General features: G+C 37.1%; 1 protein-coding gene across 1 annotated transcript; it reads right to left on the bottom strand.

Annotated features, from left to right (window-relative positions):
* Positions 1 to 768: 768 nt before the first annotated feature.
* Positions 769 to 21,309, bottom strand: LOC137392174 (MFS-type transporter SLC18B1-like). Its single transcript, XM_068078813.1, has 12 exons — positions 21,167 to 21,309; positions 20,702 to 20,925; positions 19,999 to 20,072; positions 19,324 to 19,471; positions 16,447 to 16,515; positions 14,421 to 14,508; positions 8,536 to 8,675; positions 7,814 to 7,912; positions 2,664 to 2,764; positions 2,466 to 2,558; positions 2,116 to 2,284; positions 769 to 1,659 (listed from the first exon to the last, which is right to left on the bottom strand). Exons 1-12 carry the CDS (start codon positions 21,300 to 21,302, stop codon positions 1,516 to 1,518), a joined length of 1,485 nt encoding a protein of 494 aa, XP_067934914.1. The 5' UTR covers positions 21,303 to 21,309; the 3' UTR covers positions 769 to 1,515.
* Positions 21,310 to 21,417: the final 108 nt, after the last annotated feature.

Raw genomic sequence — 21,417 nt, 5'->3', positions numbered from 1 at the left:
AATAGGTCACAAGAAGTTCACAACCACACTCTTATTTTAGTCTATACATTGTGGTTCAAAAGACAGTTTTGTGAACCGGTGAAATGCAAGCTTCTTATAACTATGGCATTATTGCTGTAAAACCTACTGCTGTATTACAGGTAAGTAGTTTCTCATCAATTTGACCATAGCAAGGCATTTGCTATATTGGGCTACAGTGTTTATGATATGCAGATGAATTCCACTGATTAAAGTGTTGGATCTATTTGGGTTATAACACAACAATTGACATTCTCGAATAACAAAAAAAAGGAAATTTATTCTCAGCTCAAAATTGCATTTAAAACAAATGCGCTCAAATTTGTGACTCTTGTTTACTATGCACGTTGTTTGCACATTACACTTTTTAGCAACACATCTCTATATTGCTTTACATAGATAAATCTTGTCTCATAGATTAATGAAACAAATGATTCGTACATTGTTTCCAATTTTTGCATCTACCTTTTTGTGATGATCATGGAATATTTGAATACATGGTAAATTCTAGTACAACTAGGTCAGATATAATAAGGTTTGTTGTGTACTTGCAGCTGCAATAATTACCCTTAAGAATTCAAAACTACTTTTCCCATAGAGATAGCTGCAAAATATTTTTCATCGGCATAATTTTTAAAAAACGAACCAATCAAACCGTACATCAACGATTTTATGTGTTCAGAGTAAGCAGAGGAGGAATGCAAAGATTTCATTGCTCCATAAACCAATGAACAAATGAGCATGGATTTTTTGGTTTATTTATTATTATTAGAATTATTGTTATTACCATAGGTTAGCTAGTTAAAACCAACCAAACCAACCCAGTTATCTGCTACATGATTCAATGTTACAGAATGTTCAACAGCTTATAACAGTATCTAAAATCTCATTATAGAACAATAATTGGTTTTGTCAGAATTAAAAATGTATAGTTTAAAATTTTGTACAATCATTGCTAGTTAATCAATACTGAAGGTAACAATAAAAATAGAATTATAATTTAATATCCCACCTCGGTATAACAAAATAAATTGAGCAACATCTAAGAATAAAAAAACAAGATCTGTCTTGGTAACGGATAAACAACGAAAGATGCACGCAAACATATATGATCTCTAAAGAAACAGTATATTATGATGATATACAAAACAAAAATGTAGATGCCTATGTGAGATTACCTATGACTACTGAAGAGATATTGTAGTAGTCAGAGAATTCAATAGTAGAACATGTGAAGAGATGAACAATCATTACCTTAGGTGATAATATTAACCCGCTAAATGTATAATCTATGGATGGCTGCAGAATTATGCATATCTTCAAATGCAATATTCAATCCCACCCACCATTTCCATAAAGGTGGTATGATTTTTTTCCGGATATCGTATTTCAGGTTACACCACCTGCTAAACACATTGAAAACCTTGGTTGACAGATGAAATGGGAATAGCTGGCACTTGGCATCATTGCACATGTAGATAGGAATGAACAGGACCTTCATGCATTAGAAATGCTTCCATAATCTGGAGGCTGAGGATTCAAGATGTTAGTGGATGCAGCCTCAGCTTCAACATTCAAAGGAACAGGAGGCCAGCGATGCAGAGATTTCATTGTCAACACATAGCCGAAGAGCACCAGACCCTATAAAACAACAGCCTCATATAGAAGAACAGCGAGGAAATTTAAACCCTCACAAAATTAGCAAGGAATATACATGACCAAACAGGGTTTTTTCTCTTCGGAAATTAAAAATCATACACTCCAATGTGAAAGTATATTTTAAGGAGGTCTCGTCAGAATTGACATTTACACTCCTGTTACTATGCAGAAATTGAAGTTTAACTTACTAGCCGCTGTTAAAGTAGATAAATTCATGCCAAGAATTTCAAGGTTGAATAAGAGTTGTCCGACTGTTATCTGACCAAAAATATATGACAACTCCCATTTTATTATTCTGCTAAAGCAATACATATGCTAATGTTTTTTGGTTAGCGCGGGCATTGAAGCAGACTGACAAACAAGCAACTGAAATTTCAACTAAAAGATAACAGTCTAAACACCAACCAGTGAACAGGGGTTTCCTTCTGGATGACTTACCACAGCTGCAAGTATAATGGCGCATATGGAGGAGGACCAGGCAAAGCCATACAAATCAGCAAAATAACTGGCAGCTGTTGGTCCCACAAAGCCTCCAAGGGAAAATCCAGATTGAAAAAATCCAGACACCAAACCAAAGGTTGCCAGATTATCTTCGAAACCTTTTTCTCTAAAAGTATAGAGTTATATAAAGTACAAAATTTATTTAACTAAAATTGTGATAAGTATTTGTGTGGATATGCTTCCACTTCATATACTGCTTGCATGACCAGCAATACATAACATACCTAAGTATGTTGATGTTATCTTAGTATTATGAAGGTACATGGAAATATACATGTCACACCTACCTGAGTATTGTAAGCGCCAGAGGAAACAGAGGTATTACTGATGCTCCATCAGCCAGACCAAGTAGTATTAGAGCTATGACAGTCTCCCATATTCTACAAGAAGAGTTGCCGGAACACTTAGATTAGCAATTATCATAGTGTCAAGTTTATATGAATTGGAGCATAGCTTGTGAATATGGGTCACTCTAAATTACTCACGCTGTAGGTATAAAAGATGAGAGGAGGGGGTTGGGTCCTAAAAGTACCAAGGCCACACCAGTCAGCCAAAAACCTCCAACTGACATCGAGGCTTGATAACCCTAAAACAATGAGGATTCATTCACTTCATTTTGTCACAATAAGTTAAATCCTTACTTTTCATATTCAGGAGACATGCAGTATTGATTTGTGGGACAAGTGAGGGTGAGAAGAAAAAAGCTCTTCTAAAATTGCTTGACAGCATGCTAATTGTGATACTTGCTAACTAGCTATAACCCATCGACATCCGTGCTGTTATCTCCGAAATCTATCTCAGAAAGCAGGTCTTGAATCAAATTACAGAATTGCTAAAGCACAATTTTTTTAATAGCATTATCACTTGAATTGGCAATACACTTGGCTGATTGACACAGTCATCCATAAGTTAACTGAGACCATTTTAAAATTACAATCAGCTCTTTGGTTTTTCGTTAATGAATTTGTCATCACTAAAGCCATTTGTGGAATTAAAAATATTTGTGATGTGAGCCCATAGCACAGTTGCGTTTCGCTAAAACATATATGCAAGAGAGCAAGAGCATATAGAGCAGGAGAAAGCCTACTATTATGTCCATGTTAGATAGCCAATGCTCGGGCGCCATACAATTAGCTTACAGCGGCTGCCATGTTGAAGGTATTTTATATTTCTGTAATATGTCAGTTGTATGCTCTTGTTAGTCAACATTAGAGATTCCGAAATTCAAAATGCATCAGCCAATCCAAATACTGATCCGGCCTACTGAGAGTTTATTTTATTACAGAAAATATAAATGTACACGTTGTATTTATATACTCATGAAATCTTTACTGTAATAAGAGCATTGTCCATTTGGCTGGCTGTCCAAAACCATGGTAACAGCTTTAGCAGGAAAAAAACCTCACACAAGAGTTAATCTCAGACCCTCAGTTTTACAAACCAGCGCTCTAACCACTACACTACTCAGCCACCTCACCACTTCACTGAATAATTATGTACATACTACTTACTCATGGTGATCACTAACGATGCACAGAACTGCCAAGCGTACTAGTATACTGTATATATATTCAAATACTGGGAATGTACTAATAAATTTAGACGAAATCAGTCAGTTTTTATGTAATTAGTGTTTCAGCTCTCTCTCCGTCTCTCTGTGAAATCTCTCTGTGAAATCTCTCTTCTATCAGGTCCACATATACATTACTACCAGTTTAAAGTGGATTAATGTTTATTTTAATTACTATTAATGTTTCATTTCACTTGGTTCAAAATATACTGTATATGTATAAATATAACAGTAGAAGGAAGCAAATTAGCTTCACAACCAAAGGAAACTAGCTATTGTCAGAAGAGGAAGTAACTTTACAGACCATCTGATCTACTTGTTTTCATAATCATAATAAATTTCAGTTTTACACTGCATTCTTAATTAATCATTGGCTTTAATAAATCTCATCGCTGTAAATGGGTAATACAATACCTAATTTATTACGTATACCGGTATTTGCATTTCGACTAAAACAAGAGAATGTATCAGTTATTTTGATGTTGATGAAGCAATGGGCAAAAACTAAAACAATATTGCAGACTCGGAATTCACTAGGTGAGTGATAAAATAAAACTTGGCAGTTTATTATAGTTATTAGTGTGGCAGACTAAAATACAATTAATACAGTTGGTGATAGGTTTGTAGAAAGTATCTCAAATTCTAGATTTAATTAAGAAAAGATTGGTCGATCCAGATACCTAACCTTGATATCCGTGCCAATATCGATACCAGAATCTAAGCAACTCTAGTCAATATACCAAGGAATTATGAGAACTTAGAGAATTATAGAGAGACTTATGAAAGAAATTTTAAAGGACTTCAGACTTTTTCATTAGTTTAAATTTCTTATACGGTAAAGTAATGTTTTAACCAAGTATGTTTCATAGCCATCAATTACTGTGCAAATTAATAATTACATTTGTATGTCATCTCCAAGAAAAAAGCATTTGCAATATACCTATATACATTATACCGATATACCTATATACATTATACCGATATACCTATATACATTATACCGATATACCTATATACATTGTACCGATATACCTATATACATTGTACCGATATACCTATGTACATTGTACCGATATACCTATATACATTGTACCGATATACCTATATACATTGTACCGATATACCTATATACATTGTGAACTGAAATTTTCAGGCTAGTCAAAAATTATCAGGCTAAACTGATTTTTCGACTAGTTGAAATTTTTTTGACTAGACCGCATTTTTCAGAGTAAAGAACAAATTTGGACCACGACATAGATACCGTAAAACCTCTAATTGAATGTCACCTCTATTTGAACGCCACCTCCAATTGACCATCACCCTGAAAGAAGGGTTGAAAAATAGACCACCACTTTGACATAATTTGATCTTTACGAGCCCATAATATCAACTGATCAGCAGAAAAGTGCCCACAAAATCATATTAATATGGAATCGTTTATATCAATAACATTTAATTCTCTCGTTGTCCAACTCCAAAGCTTTTCTTTTTTTTCGTCAGAACTGAAAGCAGTGCCATAGAAGTAATCAATAACGGTCTCAGGCTAGTTGTAGCTCTCTGTTTAATCTGCTCTTTCTACTTCAAAGTAGCCTACATATATAAAAAAAGGCTTAAATTTATGATGGTAGATGAACTTTCAAAGCAACGCTATAGAAATAATTACTGTCTCAGGCTAATAGTGGTTCCTTGTTTAACACAGTCCTCATACTTCAAATTACATGTACATATATAGAAAACGGTTTAAATTTACGATGCTAGATGAACTTTCAAAGCAACGCTATAGAAATAATTACTGTCTCAGGCTAATAGCAGTTCCTTGTTCAACGCGGTCCCAATACTTCGAAGGACATGCATATAAAAACCGGTTCGCAAGTTTTGGGCCAAAGGTTACATTTAGCAAGCAAACTTTTACGCGTTGCATTAATGCTAAATGCAGCACGTGAAAGTTTTGCTCTGCCAAAAAATTGTTTGGATGCTAATATCAACTATAGTTCAGGAAAAAGGTGAGGCCAGAAGATATTGTAGAAGGTATTGGACAACTAGATGTTCGTTCCATCGAAAGCAACAATCAGAAAGCAGCTATCCTAGCAAACGATGAAAATATTTTTGTTTTAAAAACGTTAATTTTTGTTTCTGTATGTAATATAAGTGTGGTTCGTTCATGTCATTTGTTCATGAATTTATTTCTAACATTTAATAGATTATTGTTGTAGAACTTATAAATATGCAGATTTACTGCATGTTATTTAATAGCATCCTTGCGGCTATCTTAACACAGCTTACAATGAATCATAATTCCACTTCTACTGCACAAAAAAAACTAGTTTTGGCTGCAAACTGTAGCAAACATATCAGTGAGTGCAATGAGCTTTTATTCAACAATGTTAAATATAGATGTAAAATAAAAATATGTTTTCAAATTTAGAATAAAATAAAAATTGAAAACTCCACAACAAATTGCAAAGAAGGACACAGGCTATAATATCATCGCAGGTCAATTGCAAGTAAAAGATATCAACTGGTAGAGATATTTCTCAGTTTCTTGATGCACATTTATTAAGAGATCTTTGACCAGTTAGAGGTAAGTTAACAGATTCATTGCATCCAAAAGGTTTAATATCGCCAATGATATACAGCCCCCAAGGATAGGCGACGGCTATCATATGGGCGGGGTTTAATGATCGTTCTCTGTTAGGATTGTTCTAGCCTGGGTTTCGGAGCTAACACACTTCTCACGGGGCGGTCGCGTTGCCTTGTTAGGTTTTGGAAAACACGACTCGCTGTTATCGTGTCATTAGCTTATTCAGCCAGTAGGCTTCGCGGTTCACAATAGCAAACCTTGAATTTCTACAATGTAGGGGTAACGCCTAACTTAAAAAATGGATCCATGGAAAATAAAACATTTCAAATGATATACTTTTACAATTTACTTTTATAATTTTGAAGTAGGTAGGTGTCGTAGTATATGCTTAAAGTTGAATATAATTTACCCAAAATCACCCGAACAACAGCCTTTTTTTCTCCTAGTTTTTGATTAATATTTTGCTACCCCTAATATAAAATGACAAAGTCTTTCATTGTTGTCACATTGTTTTACCTGGTCAATAGGATGGGACAGCAGGCAAAGCTGTGGAGTGTAGTTTTCATACTCAACATCTAAATATAAAACCGAATTTGGGTTATTTTACGATTGCGACTACTAATATCGTGAATGCTTGTGAATGGCTACTGACTGATCATAACGGTGACAATATTTGGCAACTATATTTACTTGACAAGAAAATGAAACCAACAGATCATTAAAACAACCACTACTGTTCATAATATTTGTAAATTTAGAAGGGGCTTTATTCAGCATATTTGTTTGTTCGGATGCCATGCTCGGGTTCATCTCAACAGAGCTCGATCATTAAACCCCGCTCACATGATGCCCGTCGCCTATCCTTGTGGGGACTGTATATCATTGATATCGCTATACAGAAAAAGAGAGCCAAATATGGGCGAAATTCACTTCGCCCGTAATAAGGCTGAATTTATCTTCTGAAAATTCTGACGAGCCATTCTAAAAATAGACCGCCAGCCTCTATTTGAACGCCGCCTCAAATTGACCACTACCATAGAGTAAGGACTGAAAAATGAGCGCCATGGCGTTCAATTAGAGGTTTTACAGTATGTATATATATAAATATATATGTTTAAAGCTTTTACCGGGTGATATTTGATGTCACAATATCTGTCCATTTTTGTTAATTTGAATATAAAATTTAAAAGTTATGTTTTATTAAATTATATAAGAATATTATTAAAACCCTAAGTTGTAATTTTATCTGCTACAAATAGTGCAATCATTTGGGAGCTGTAAGTTGAACAGTTGCCTTCTAAATTTGGGGCACGATTGGGTCCAAAATATGAATAGACTGGATTGAACATGGACAGCAGCCTCACCTAACCTTGAGCGTCTATGGGCACAAATACAACAAACAAAACCAACAATTTCCTTAAACTTGCCCGGGTATTTTAAAGGTCACCAGGTTAGACAAATCGAGAAATAAGAAGTTGCCTTACCTTATCACTAATATACCCAGAAAGAGGTGCGCTGAGTGCATACACTCCAGGAGCAATCATAAAGATGAGCCCCACCTGAGGGATTGTCACACCCTTGAACTACAAGTAGTACACACGATAACCTCAGTCTATTCCTTCCAAAACAATGCGCTTTTAAATGTAAAAATTTAATATTCTGTCAAACCTGTACGGCTGGAATTAATTTCTCTGGAGACAGGCTTCTAATATTTAAACTTTCATAAACTATGTCGAAGCAAATACTACTATGAGAATACACTGTAATTAATTCCAAACCTCAACAAGCTATGATAAATTCTGATGGTAATTCTACATAACATTAAAATATATGCATTACATGAAATTATACAGAAAACTAAATATAGAAAACTCCATTACATGTAAACCAATTATAATTAATAAGGAGGTGTTGATTATTGTCTTACTTTAGACACGCATGAACATATGTGTAGGTTTAGACATGCATAAACTCAGAGACAGAAGTAGAGATCGGGAGGTAGAGAGACAGGATAGGTAGCATAGCTTACTCTAACAAATTATATTATATAATCTTCATTTATTGTTTGTTATAATTTCTATTTTTAAAAATATTAAACGTCATACACTGGGAACTACCTTGAGTGTAGAAAAGTAAAAGTTATACTCAAACTATGTATTGTAAGTAGAGGCTTGACCAGTAAAATCAACCTGCAGAATGTACTCACAGTCGATGTAATCCATGGACTGAATGTAGGGTCGAGGAAGCTGAGCGACATGCCACAGCTAACGATGCACACGAAGATGATAAGACAGCCCGGGATCTTCAGTATGGTCAGCATATTTCCAGAGAGCTCTGCCACATCATCTACAGGAGAAATTTCATCTGCTCATCTTATCCATCATTCTCAATATGTTGCGATTTCGAAAAACACTTTTCAAAGTCATTAGCTTGTTGTGCAATGGAGAGACTTGAAGTCTATTATGACAACATCTACTAGCCATTATTCAGACAGTCATCTAGCTTATAAACAGCTACTCGCTGCATTATCTATTATCTATTGTTTATATATATATTTCTCTAAGTTGGTCGTATGTCCTCTGTAGCTGCGTCCAGCTATAGCGGGCGCTGATATTTTACTGATGCGGCCACCCGTTACGATGCCTCTGTTGAGAAATATTTTTCGTAAGGTTCGATTACTATATCTGGGGTCAAGGCCGATTCTTCTCACACGGACAATTATATTGTCTCTGTATCGTCAAATTCAAAGTTTTGATGGATAGCTTCTGGTGGAGCAGTAAACTTTTTTCTACACACAGGCCTCTATGCAAGAATTGTCATTATTAATTTTACATGTTCAGGATTTTTATTTTGTTTTCTCAGTTCGTATTAATTGTATCATTACTGTTTCATTTTTTATTGTAATTGTAGCAAAACCGACTTAATTTAGCTATTACTTGCTAATTATTTCACATTTACATCTAAACCTTTTTATAATCATTTCATTTTTTAAAATTTATTTGACCTGCACAAAACATTTTCCTCATTATATGAGGAAATTGTGAACTAAAGAGTCTTTAGTTCAATAGGTTTTTAACAAGTCAAGCAGGAGACAAAAATATGCGCGTCCTTCCTAACCGAACTCTAAGCCGTAAGCAAGTGCCAAGAAGATCCTCTCTCACGGTCTCACATTTGCCCTTCGCTTCCGGTCAAGGGCAGAGGTATAGCGAGACGATATCACATCTCCTTTTGTTTGATGGTAGCGGCTTTCTCGCTGAGGATGCTGACCTAGATTCTGAGAGATCCCGTGAGGCCTAATTCTCTGCAGCCTATATAGTCTGTAAGCGACTAATTGCTGATCTTCTGCACACCTAAGTGCACAAAGGAAACGAGGGTTTCCAGTAGAGTCTGGTATCTCTCTGAATGTTGCTATGAGTCTAGAGTCTCTCCAGATATCATCAAGGTTCAAACTGCGGTTTAGCCAGGATCAAGTAACAAATTCTCGCTGCAGTGTCCATCTCCTCTTCCTCAGCAACCCATGAATTAGGGTCTACCTGGCTGTGGTTACCAGTGACAGGCTGCTCAGCACAGTGTCCTTGTAGAATAAGGTCTCTGGCTTCAGTCATCAGCTCAGCATGGTCTCCTGTTGTGAGGTCGCCGGCTGTGGCTGGTGACGCGACGCTGTCTCCTTCCGACACAAGGCCTTAGCTCTCACGGTAGTCCCTCTTGTGACTAGAGTCTTCACATATCGCCTTACTGCTGTCCTTGGACTGTGATGGTGGTGGAAGGACAGTAGCAACAGGTTTCCTCTGAAATTTGGGAGCCTCGAGAGCCGCCCAGGAGCCTGAAGAGTCAGCTGAGGCTAGAATCTCCGAGTGGGCAGACCCTTTCATACTCTTCTTTCCTAGCACAGAGCTCTTTCTCCTGTCATTCAAGTTCCGCTGGTTCAGCCATGTACCGTCTCTTTAGTGCGGCACACTGTTCTTTGTTGTTCGGCTCCCAACTCTCCATCAAAATCGGTCTGAGGACAAGTGCCCCCTGATTGTCGCTCAGATGTCTTTTAGGGTGAAAACACCAGCGCGAATCACTGCATGCAGAAAGTCGGCTATGGGTTGGTTATAGCATTGACAATCGCTAAAAGGCCTATGATTCTTGTAAAAAATCTATGACCTCCTGCGCTCCCAATAGCTTTGTACTAGCACCTAACACCACATGTACTTTTTAGTTGGTGGATTTTTGTTTGCTTTTGATTTTTTACAGTAGCAACTCCTACCCCACTCAATCTCTTTCCACTGCACCAATCAAAACTGTGGAACTAGAATAAAATGGCAAATCCAAAGGCTTTCAAGTTTCTTCCCTCAACACAGTGACATCAGCCCCAGTGTTTAAACAGAAAAGAAAATCTCAGCCTAGACCAAAAGAGTGAGTCTGAAATCATCTGCTAGTCAACTAGAATCTCAGTTGGAAGCTATCCAAACATTCTTATGAATATTGTGGTCTTCCCTTGATTTAAAAGGACACTCCCTTTTAGCGTTATGCTTGCCATAACATGTACAACATCGACTTGGCCTGTCGCACGCACCTGCCATGTGCCCAATCTTTTTTACAATTATTGCATCTAACTTGGGGGCAGTTTTTCACAAAGTGTTCTACTGAGCCGTAGTCATAGCAGCTGTCATCACCTCCCTGGTACAGAAAGCCACGATGACTTCACCGATGACTATTCCTCTATGTACGGTCTTTGGGACTATCTGAATCGCTGTTAAGACTGTAATGGTGCCAGCGATAACGTCTTCCTTGACTGCCTTCACAGCTACCAGAGCCGTACCTGTAGCCACCATGATGCCCATGGCGTACTTGACTACTCTCACAACTGCTAGAATTGCGTCTGTAGTCATCGTAACGCCCATTGCATGCTTGAGCCTTGTAGTTGCCACTACTATCTTTTCTTTTTCGACGGCAGACTCGACCCTCTCGCTTTTGTACCTTGCCAACCTCCTGTTTGAAACGCAGCTGTCCAGTAGGCCCCCCGCCTGCAGCTTCCGAAAAGGTACTAGCCCCTAGGGTTGGCATTGCAGTTATTGGTGTCGCACTAGGTTGATCGGCAGAAGGTTGAGTAGAACTAGGCTCTGGCGTGAGCATATTTGATGCCTCTTGTGCTACCTTTCTGGTCCAGAGAAGGTTTGTCAACCTTTTCCAATCAAGATTATTTTGGGCCATCAAATCTCGACTCAATTTTGTGTCACGTAGTCCATTCACAGCAATGACCAGAGAAAAGCTCTTCTGTGAATCATCATTCGTGCCAAAATCCAGCTGCATACTAAGCTGCTCCACTCCACTGACGTAAACATTTTCCTCTTTTTCATAATGCCCTCTCAGCAGGTCCCAAGCCTGGTTGTAAGTTGAATCCGGGTTATTACACTCAAATCCCAATGATCTAAATGTTTCCTTACCTTATTGGGCTACAGCTTTGAAAAGAGCTAGTAATCGAGCCCAAGGCGTGAAGTTGGAGACCATGATGAAATCATCCTCCATAGTTGCCTCCCTCTCACCCATCTCAATAGCCTTCATCTCTATACAGAGTAAAAACTCATCACTAAATCTTTTCCAACTACCAAACACGTCAGTAGCTAAAATATTTAGCACAGAGAAGCTAGCAAAAATGTTAGTATTCATCTCTCCTTCAGCCATTATTCTAATTAATTAAAAAAAAATTAAGTAGAAGTCACTGAACAGAAACAAGAACGGAACGGTCAATTAAAATCCGTTCGTGTACTTATGGTAGTCACTACACCGCATTGCACCTCGCCGAGCGTCTATGCACACTCCACAATTGTCCAACACAATTCACTATACTAACCTCACCCTAACACTGCACTATTGTACTAACTTATCACTACACTATTGAATTAACTTATCACTACACTATTGTATTACTTCTCTCTTAAAAGTAAACACTCGTGATACCATGTGAACTAAAGAGCCTGTAGTTGAGTGGGTTCTTAATAAGTCGTTACTAAGCAGGAGACAAAAATAAGCACGTCCGTATGCACCGAGCTTTAAGCCGTACAAGTGCCAAGAAGATGCTCTTTCACTGTCTCGCATTTGCCCTCTGCTTCCGGTCAAGGGCGGAGTTATAGCGAGCCGATAATATCACAGAAATGAGAGTTTAAAAGTTGTTAGACAAAGTTTGAAAACCTTTACAGTTTTTATTTTTTCTCTCAATTTATTTCAATTACACATAATACTTTTCTCATGATAGGTAGTTTGAAATTTAGAATGGCAAATGTTGTTATATATTAAATACAAATCAATTTTCTGACCAGACTATTTTATTACCCGGGCAACGCCAGGTAGCACAGAGCTCTAGTTACTCCATAACGATGATATCAGGTTTCGGGAGGTCGAACTAAAATACTACAGCCTTCTTTAATACAATCAGCCATTCCTTTCTGATTAGCTTCAATACGCAACATGGCCATAAACTGATGCTATTGTCAAGGACAATGTTAACTTGACTGGCAACCATCACTGTGACTTCACAACGTATTAGTCTACAAATATCGTTATTTGCCGCAGTATGTGTTAGTAGTATATAGAAGATAAACTCAAGATAGCATGTGTATATTCACTACGAGATTATGAAAAATAAAGAACCTTTTAATGCGAGTCATGGACCAGTTCTGATGGTTGAACAGTTACAGACGCCATACAAAAGGAAATAAAGAGCTTTTGAAATGATACTACATGGTTTTACAAATGAAGATTAGATAAAAAAAGTATTGGAAAGAGGTGAGGATACATGGTATGAGTAATGCCAGATTGATGCATAAAACTGTTATAAGGAATTTTTGTGTATGAGGTGACTGACAGATCTCTGTCCAAGAAAATATTTTATTATGGCAGCTATTTATATTATTATAGAACTTCTTAGTCCCTTTCTAAAGCTCATGCTTTCAATTGTGATTAAGAATAAAAACTGGCATATGGACGCTGACAAAACTTCCCAGAGAATTAAACAGCAAAAGCATGAGCGCAATCTTTCACATGGAATGAGCCATGCACAGTTCACTTAGTCTAGTGCCTGCTATGAATGAGCCAGTAAATATTTTTCTATGTAACACCCTGTGACAAAGATGGAGAAAGTGTTCCATGTAATACACCCTGTGACCAAGATGGAGTGAGTGTTCCATGTAATACACCCTGTGACCAAGATGGAGTGTGTGTTCCATGTAATACACTCTGTGACCAAGATGGAGTAAGTGTCCCATGTAATACACCCTATGGCCAAGATGGAGTAAGTGTTCCATGTAATACACCCTGTGACAAAGATGGAGTAAGTGATCCATGTAATACACCTTGTGACAAAGATGGAGCAAGTGTTCCATGTAATTCACCATGTGACAAAGATGGAGAAAGTGTTCCATGTAATACACCTTGTGACCAAGATGGAGAAAGTGTTCCATGTAATACACCCTATGACCAAGATGGAGTGTGTGTTCCATGTAATACACCCTGTGGCCAAGGTGGAGCGAGTGTTCCATGTGATACACCATGTAGCCAAGATGGAGTGAGTGTTTCATGCAATACACCCTGTGGCCAAGATGGAGTAAGTGTTCCATGTAATACACCCGGTGGCCAAGATGGAGCGAGTGTTCCATGTAACACCAACATCAATGTCCAGTCAAGAAATGTTACAACGTGAATTGGTTTGGCTGGTGCAAGCCTGAGCACAACAGCCTGAGAGCGAGGCTGACAAGATAGTGCAATATAATATGCTACCAAGAGCAGACAACTATCTAGCATACAATACAACAAGACAGCTATCTCCATTACTCTAGCCCTCTAGGTTATGTGTCAAAGATATCGCCAAACAATACGAGTTAATCTTTGAAGATACAAGGCTTTCAAATTTAACACTACTAAACAAAATAGCGGTGAGTTTTTTAACCTGTACATTGTGCAGCTTGTTCTTTGCTCTAAGATAGTATAGTTAAGGTAGGCTCATGAAGCCACCCTAACTTAGCATCCTACATTGAGCTATAACGAATAGCGCAATCAGAATGGCAAGCACGTATAAAAGGGAGGCTGTCAGAGTGGAGAAGAACTCACCAATAGGAGGAAGGATAAAGAAGGCAGCAATAGCCGTTATCCATACCAAACATCCAATCACGATAAATGGCAGCAGGTAACCACCGAGCTGTAAATGCATATTCAACAACACCTCAGCAACTGACCAAACACCAGAAAATACAATTAGAGAACAATTGTTACCTTTATTTTGTGTTGCACATTGGTTGTTTTAAACCGGTACTCAAAATTTAGATATAGTATTATTTTATCAATTGGCACTAACTACATAAACTGGTAGATTCCTATATTTTTCAATTGTCTAAAATACCAAAAGCTGTTTACATTTCTAAAGTAGGTAATTTTTTTATGTACCATACTTTTCGGACTATTAACCGCACCCTTATATAAGCCGCATCTACTTTATTTTCAAAAAAACGATAACAAAACAATACATAGGCCACACCTTTGTATAGGCAACAGAACTCAGGACGGTGATTTTTAACACGGTTGCAACGTTGCTGGTTAAAACGGAACAGCGCCCAACGACACTGTTCCATATTAACTGACGCTTGTTAACCCATTGCCTAACGGAACAGTACCGTTAGGCATTGTTTCATATTTTCTTTCACCGCTAGAGGCGCACTAACCGGAGATTCTGGTTGATGCGCCCTAGCGGTGAAAGAAAAAACCACAGAATAGCCGCACCCTTATATAAGCCACATGGCTCAAAACATCAGAAAAAAGTAGCGGCCAATAGTCTGAAAAGTACGGTATTCTATAGATTAGCTGAAGATGGAGGTTCACTTGGCTTGGACTACTTTTACAGCACACTCTTCATGAAAGTTGTCTCCCCGTAACTCACAGACACGCTAATGATACCCAGGTACTAATTAATGAGCAGATATTTTATTAGGATCTCTCAGCTGTATGAAATCAACATTTCCCTCAGTTTGATCAGATGACCTTTCTGTTTATATATAGTGCATATAAAAATAGATAGTTCACTCGCACTAAGTATTAAGAAATATCTATCGAACATTCATATAAAATAACTACTCCTACTAATGAGGATTATATTCCAGAACCATCCTCGACATGTGAATTTCGGTGAAATGGAAACTAGATATTTTAAAAGTATGAGCCATAATTGCTACACTTATGCACACTTTAACTGCTCTCTAAATATTCACAATTATTACACATGTAAGTACATGAACTCTAGTATATGTGACATGCTTGTATATAGTAATCCCTCCCACATCGCACCTTCGCTCTATCACAGGTTGTTGATGACCTTTATTTGGATACGTATAACAACACACTGTCAGTCTTGTTGCTGAGGTATCGGACACAGAGCGCAAAGACTACTGATATGAAAGTCTCATGCAGTAATAAGAGTAGAAACCCTTCCAAAAAAGAGCTCGAGACCGTTCTTCAACTATTGAATAGAATTTAACCATCCTTCTTCATCGACAGAAAACCATCAATAAGCTCTTCTCAACATTTTGCTATCCTGACGCTGATTGGCTCAAGAATATTTGGCATTGACTTTACCTCTTTGATTCTCGCCCCAGTTATGCTTCTCCATTCAGATCTTATTAATCTTTTACGGATTTCAGAATTGTAAATACAACGTACTGTATATACAATTCTTTTCTTTGTCAAGATGTTTGTAACACCAATTCCAATAAGTTTCCAACTGCTGATTGATCTTAAGTGCTAAGAAACTAGTAAACAGAGGTTAGTGAGTTTGATGTGAACTTAACTGATATATATATCTATATATAGATATATATATATATATATATCTATATATATATATAGTTTAAGCGCTCCCAGCCATACCACACTGAAGTAATCAATTGTTTTGTGTTGCCGGTAGTTTTCATTAGCAGTGTTGATACATGATTATGCCCTGATGTGTCACACACACAACTTCTCTAGTAAATCTGTCAATTTGTCTACATTAATCTCAGGTTATTAACACTTTCTGGCGACACTGGCTAATGGTAATATAGCAAGATGGTTTGACTGCATTGAGGGAACTAAGAGAAAAGCTACTCACCCCATAGAGAGCACCACCAATGGACGGACCCAGAACCATTCCTATACCGCTGAACACTTCGAGTGTACCCTACAGAATATACATAATACTAGAAATTAACCTGTCATACAGCCCATGACCAAAGTGATATTGGAAAAAAAGAAAGGGTACTGATGGTTGAGAAATGCAATATTAGCAGTCAAATGGTACTGCAGCGCAATAGGAGAACTGCAATGGTAACTGTAATGTACTGGGTGTTATTATATACAACAAACAGCAATAATGAAAGGAAAAGATTATATGTTTATATCTCTACCCTGCAATAGGAGAAGTGCAATATTAGAAGTAAAATGGCAAGCTGCTGTGTAATATACGCAGTTTGAAAGTTGGTTGTGTTGAATGTAGAATGGTTTTGAAAGCGATCTGTAATAGAAAGCAAACATTAGCATTCACATGTGTCTGGAAGTTTTGTGCAAACTGGAGCAAAATGAAGAAATGGGTCATGATCACAGAAACCATGGTTAAGTCGGGTGTGTGAGATTTAGATTTATCTACACTAGCAGGAGAAAATTCTAAGTTATTTTGCAAAAAAAAATTTGATTCCATCTTAATTACAGCAGATTTTATAGTCAATAAACTGAATGCATGTTTACCATTAGTGAGAAAAAATAGTTCTGAGAAAACTGGTGTTAAAGTTTGAGAAACAAAAACCAATGAAATGTAAACAATTTTGTTTACATTTCAAAACGTCATAGCAACCAATATCAAGAAGTTGTGATATTTATTTAGATTTCCGAATTTAGATCCAACAGATTTTAGTCGGTTGTCATAGAAATAGCTGTATATCTATAAAAAAAAATGTAGGCCTATTACTTAATGTTGCAGATATTAAAAATGGCTTGGCAGTACCGCGATATTGGGCACAGCCGTAATATCATCAACAAAATCTTTAGAACAATAATAACAGTAACATATTGCACACCATCGGTCACTATATACTTCGATCTTGTAAATTCGAATGATTATTGTTATAATTAAATCTTATAATAATCTTATGAAATGGAATAATAAAATCGGCAGAAAAAAACGATTAACTTTAAGTACATGTACATCTACGTTAATTACAGAAACCTTCGGCAATTGGACAATGCCATAGACTGGTGAAATATGCATGTTTTTCTCGTGAAATGCGCACGGCTTAATAGTTCTACTATTTGTCGCACGGCTTTATCGGCGTTTTGTTGGCCGGTCTTAATTTTGATTAAAAAAGGCTTGTCAGGTTTTAATGGCGATTTTAAGCCAAATTAATCGGTCTAGTTATGTATTATCCGATCAGATGGGTAAGTTTTAGGATATTGTCTCAACTTTTCAAAGACTTGGTAACATATTTAAATAGGTTTATATGTGGTTTGTATCATTATTATACTTAAATGACTCCACACAAAAATAGTTAAATTTTTTGATGGGACTTCGGTACAAGGGTTTGGTTACAGCCGTTGACGGATAATTTTCGAGAGTTGTGAACACATATGCATTTATCATAAAGCTCCCAAACACTCGCTTCACTCGTGTGACAATAAAATACTAGCAACTAATAACTTATTGTAAACAAAGGGTCTAAAGGAGAGAAAATGATACTAGAAGCCTTCCTAAGGAGTGAGTCAATATCTAAGATGTACATTTTATAGGTGACTGATGCTGATAAGGTACACCTTGGACAAAAGAAGGTCAACTTCAATATCCAACTCTCATAGCTCAATGGGAGTTGTGAAGCATACCGTACTTTTCGGACTATTAGCCGCTACTTTTTTCTGATGATTTGAGCCATGCGGCTTGTATAAGGGTGCGGCTAATCTGTGGCTTTGTCTTTCACCGCTAGGGCCAATTAACGGGAATTTCCAATTAGTGCGCTTTTAGCGGTGAAAGAAAATACGAAACAGTGCCTCACGGTACTGTTCAGTTAGGCACTATGTAAAAAAGCGTCGGATAATACGAAACTGTGCCGTTCGGCACTGTTTCGTTTTAAACAGCAAAGTTTCTGCCGCGTTAAAAAGCAGTCCTGAGTTCTGCGGCCTATACAAAGGTGCGGCTTATGTATTGTTTTATTATCGTTTTTTGGAAAATAAAGCAGATGCGACTTATATAGGGGTGCAGTTTATAGTCCGAAAAGTATGGTAATTCGTTATTTTGTGGGGCAAGAAAATATATTCTCAAATAGAGCACCAAACCATAAAATAAACATAACTCAGCAAATACATTACCATGAAAATATTCATTATAGTTTAGTGACAATAGCCACAATAAAAAGGATCGTATGATAGCAGTAACAAATGAAAAGGTGTTGGCGCTAGTCAGGTGATAATAGCTAACTCCAGCCCACCCTTATGACACAAATTACTGTTGGCTGAGAGTTTAATGTGAGCTATATGGTACTGCAACATGGCTCAAGATAAGCTCCAACGAAACAGCTATAAAGAGCAACTACTGTTCCACTTTATTTGAAGTGTGTATTCAACAATTAGTAATAAACATTGATAGCTATCCACGGTCGTTCTTATTACCAGAATATTGGAATTTGTGGAAGTTAGATAAACAGTAACTGGAACAACTTTTTACATGCACAAATACATTTACTAATATATCAATCTATATCACAAACCTATAAGCCATCCATGCGCAGGGATGGTCATAAGCCACTTAAAATAGACCAATATACGACAGCCAGACACTTAAAGTGGGATGCGTATGAAGGGGCTTTTGCAAAATGAAGAAACTAAAACATAGTGTGAGTATTAATATTGATGATTATGATATGATATTAATTTGAGGCTTAATAATGACATTAAGTTATTCAGCTGTCATGTAGACAGCAATGGAGATTAAAGCCTTACTACTTACCAATGCCTGTCCAACATTCTTAGGAAAAGTGGTGGCCATGATGGCAAAGGAGGCAGTGCTAACCATCGAACACCCGTTAGCCTCTACAGAGCGGCATATAAAGCACATGGCTACATACACTGGACCATCGGGACATCGGTCAAGAAACCTGTATAAAACATCAGTTAGGCAATTAGGCTGGACTATGTTACATAACACTATATATGCGCATGGTTGCACCAAACAGCATACAATATTATATTAATTTATATGAAAGGGATGCTTTTTAAAATAACTTAAATTACACAGAATTATGCTTATAAGAAACTTTTGTTGCATTTAAAATTAAAATCTCTGCTGGCACGTACAGCAAACCTTCTCTGGTAAACAGTGTACCCTATAATTGCTTTTAAATGCTCAGTATCCTAGATAGATCCAAGCCAGAAATGGACCATTACATGGCTCTAGAAATACTTCATTCCACGTTTTGATAGACAATGAAATTCAATGAAGCTCAACACCAATTGCACCATGAATACAATCTCTACCCTAGTGCAACTAACCATCCAAAGCAACCATACCATCTGTTGTCAGATAACAACCAGAAGGTCAAGTAATGACTCAAGCAACGATATAAAGCAAATTCAGTTATAAAAAAAAACTTCTCACATGTATTGCTCGCTGACTTTGACTCACCCAAATGATATGCTGCAGCCTCCAAGAATGAATGAACCAGAAATAAACATGTATTTAGCACCCATTTGTCGAATCTATAAAATTAATAGCATTCAGTAGTCAATAATGTTGTAGAAAGTGAGTAAACCTCTCAAAAGGTCTTCATGTATGTGGCGCCTACACAAATCTCTGGGGAACTACGCCTGCATATCGCTAGTTTGCAGTCAATGCACTTTCTGGTTTGAGCCAGCTCTGTACCTCAACGCCAATATACCACAGGCCAATTCCACCAATATTATACTTTGTCAGAATCTAAACAACCAATTCAAAAGTCCATGTTCTACACATAAAATATAGCATGAGCCAAGGAGGGTTCAACAAGTCACAGAGCTCTACATAGAACAATGTGAGTTTTTAGTAAAACGAAATTTTTTTTGCCCGCAATCAAGGGTAAAGTTTCAAGTTATCCAATCTATCATTTATCACCTCCATACCTAAACTAACATCCTTGCAATTCAGTTATTCTCAGTGGTAGATTACAAATAAATCTGTCCAGCAGCCATTTGAGAAACATTTGAGCAATATAGTCTTGATCAGAATCTTCCTGAATGACTAGTTGCGAATGTTTGAAAGCAAACTAATGATAACTAACCCAAGAAATCATGTGTCACAGTTCCCTTCTAAATATTTGAGGAATATTTTAAGCATGCTGAGGTGTACTTACAAATATACCATATATCGGCGCTGTGACAAACATTACAAGTTGAAATACTCCGAAGACGAGACCAACTTCAGTTGCTGTTGCGCCTTTTTTTGCCGCTTCAGTTGGGTAGAAAGGTGAGATTATTCCAAAGGATATACACAAAGACACATTCATTAATGATAAAGATATAGCAGTTAGTATTTGCTTTCTAGTCCATTTTTCTGCTTTAGGCACATCGCTGGAACCTACAATATGATAAGACATGTATTGGTAGGTAGACCTTTAGGCTCTGATCTACAAGATGGGAGACCAACAGATCAAAGAAACCTTGAAATTGGTCGTTGAGTTTAAAAGTTATCAAATGTATTGGCTGTTGTGAGCGTGCCTCTTACAATGCTTGTTATTGAAACTCCAGAAACAATTTTTCTAATGAAACTCATACAAAATTGAATACAGATAACTCAAGAACAGTAAAATCAAACCAACCTGAAGAGCTGGTTTCCTGAGAAGGTTCATCTGTTGAATTGACTAAATCGGCATTGATACTACTAGCAGCAGCGTTGACGCTACTCGAATTCTCTCCCTCTATAGCTTGCAAACTGGTCTTCTTAGATGACATCATCAGACAATCACTCTAAAATGGAAAAGAGCATCCATTTGTACCAACATTCCTGGTTCTAATAAGAGAAAGAATTAATTTTGCCTTTAAATGTGTTATCATTTTGCAAAAAAATTTT

This window comes from Watersipora subatra, chromosome 3 (genome assembly GCF_963576615.1).
Source record: "Watersipora subatra chromosome 3, tzWatSuba1.1, whole genome shotgun sequence".
In the NCBI taxonomy this organism is placed as follows: domain Eukaryota; kingdom Metazoa; phylum Bryozoa; class Gymnolaemata; order Cheilostomatida; family Watersiporidae; genus Watersipora; species Watersipora subatra.
Note: the sequence above shows the minus strand (reverse complement) of the source record. Positions and strands in the feature narration are given on the sequence as shown.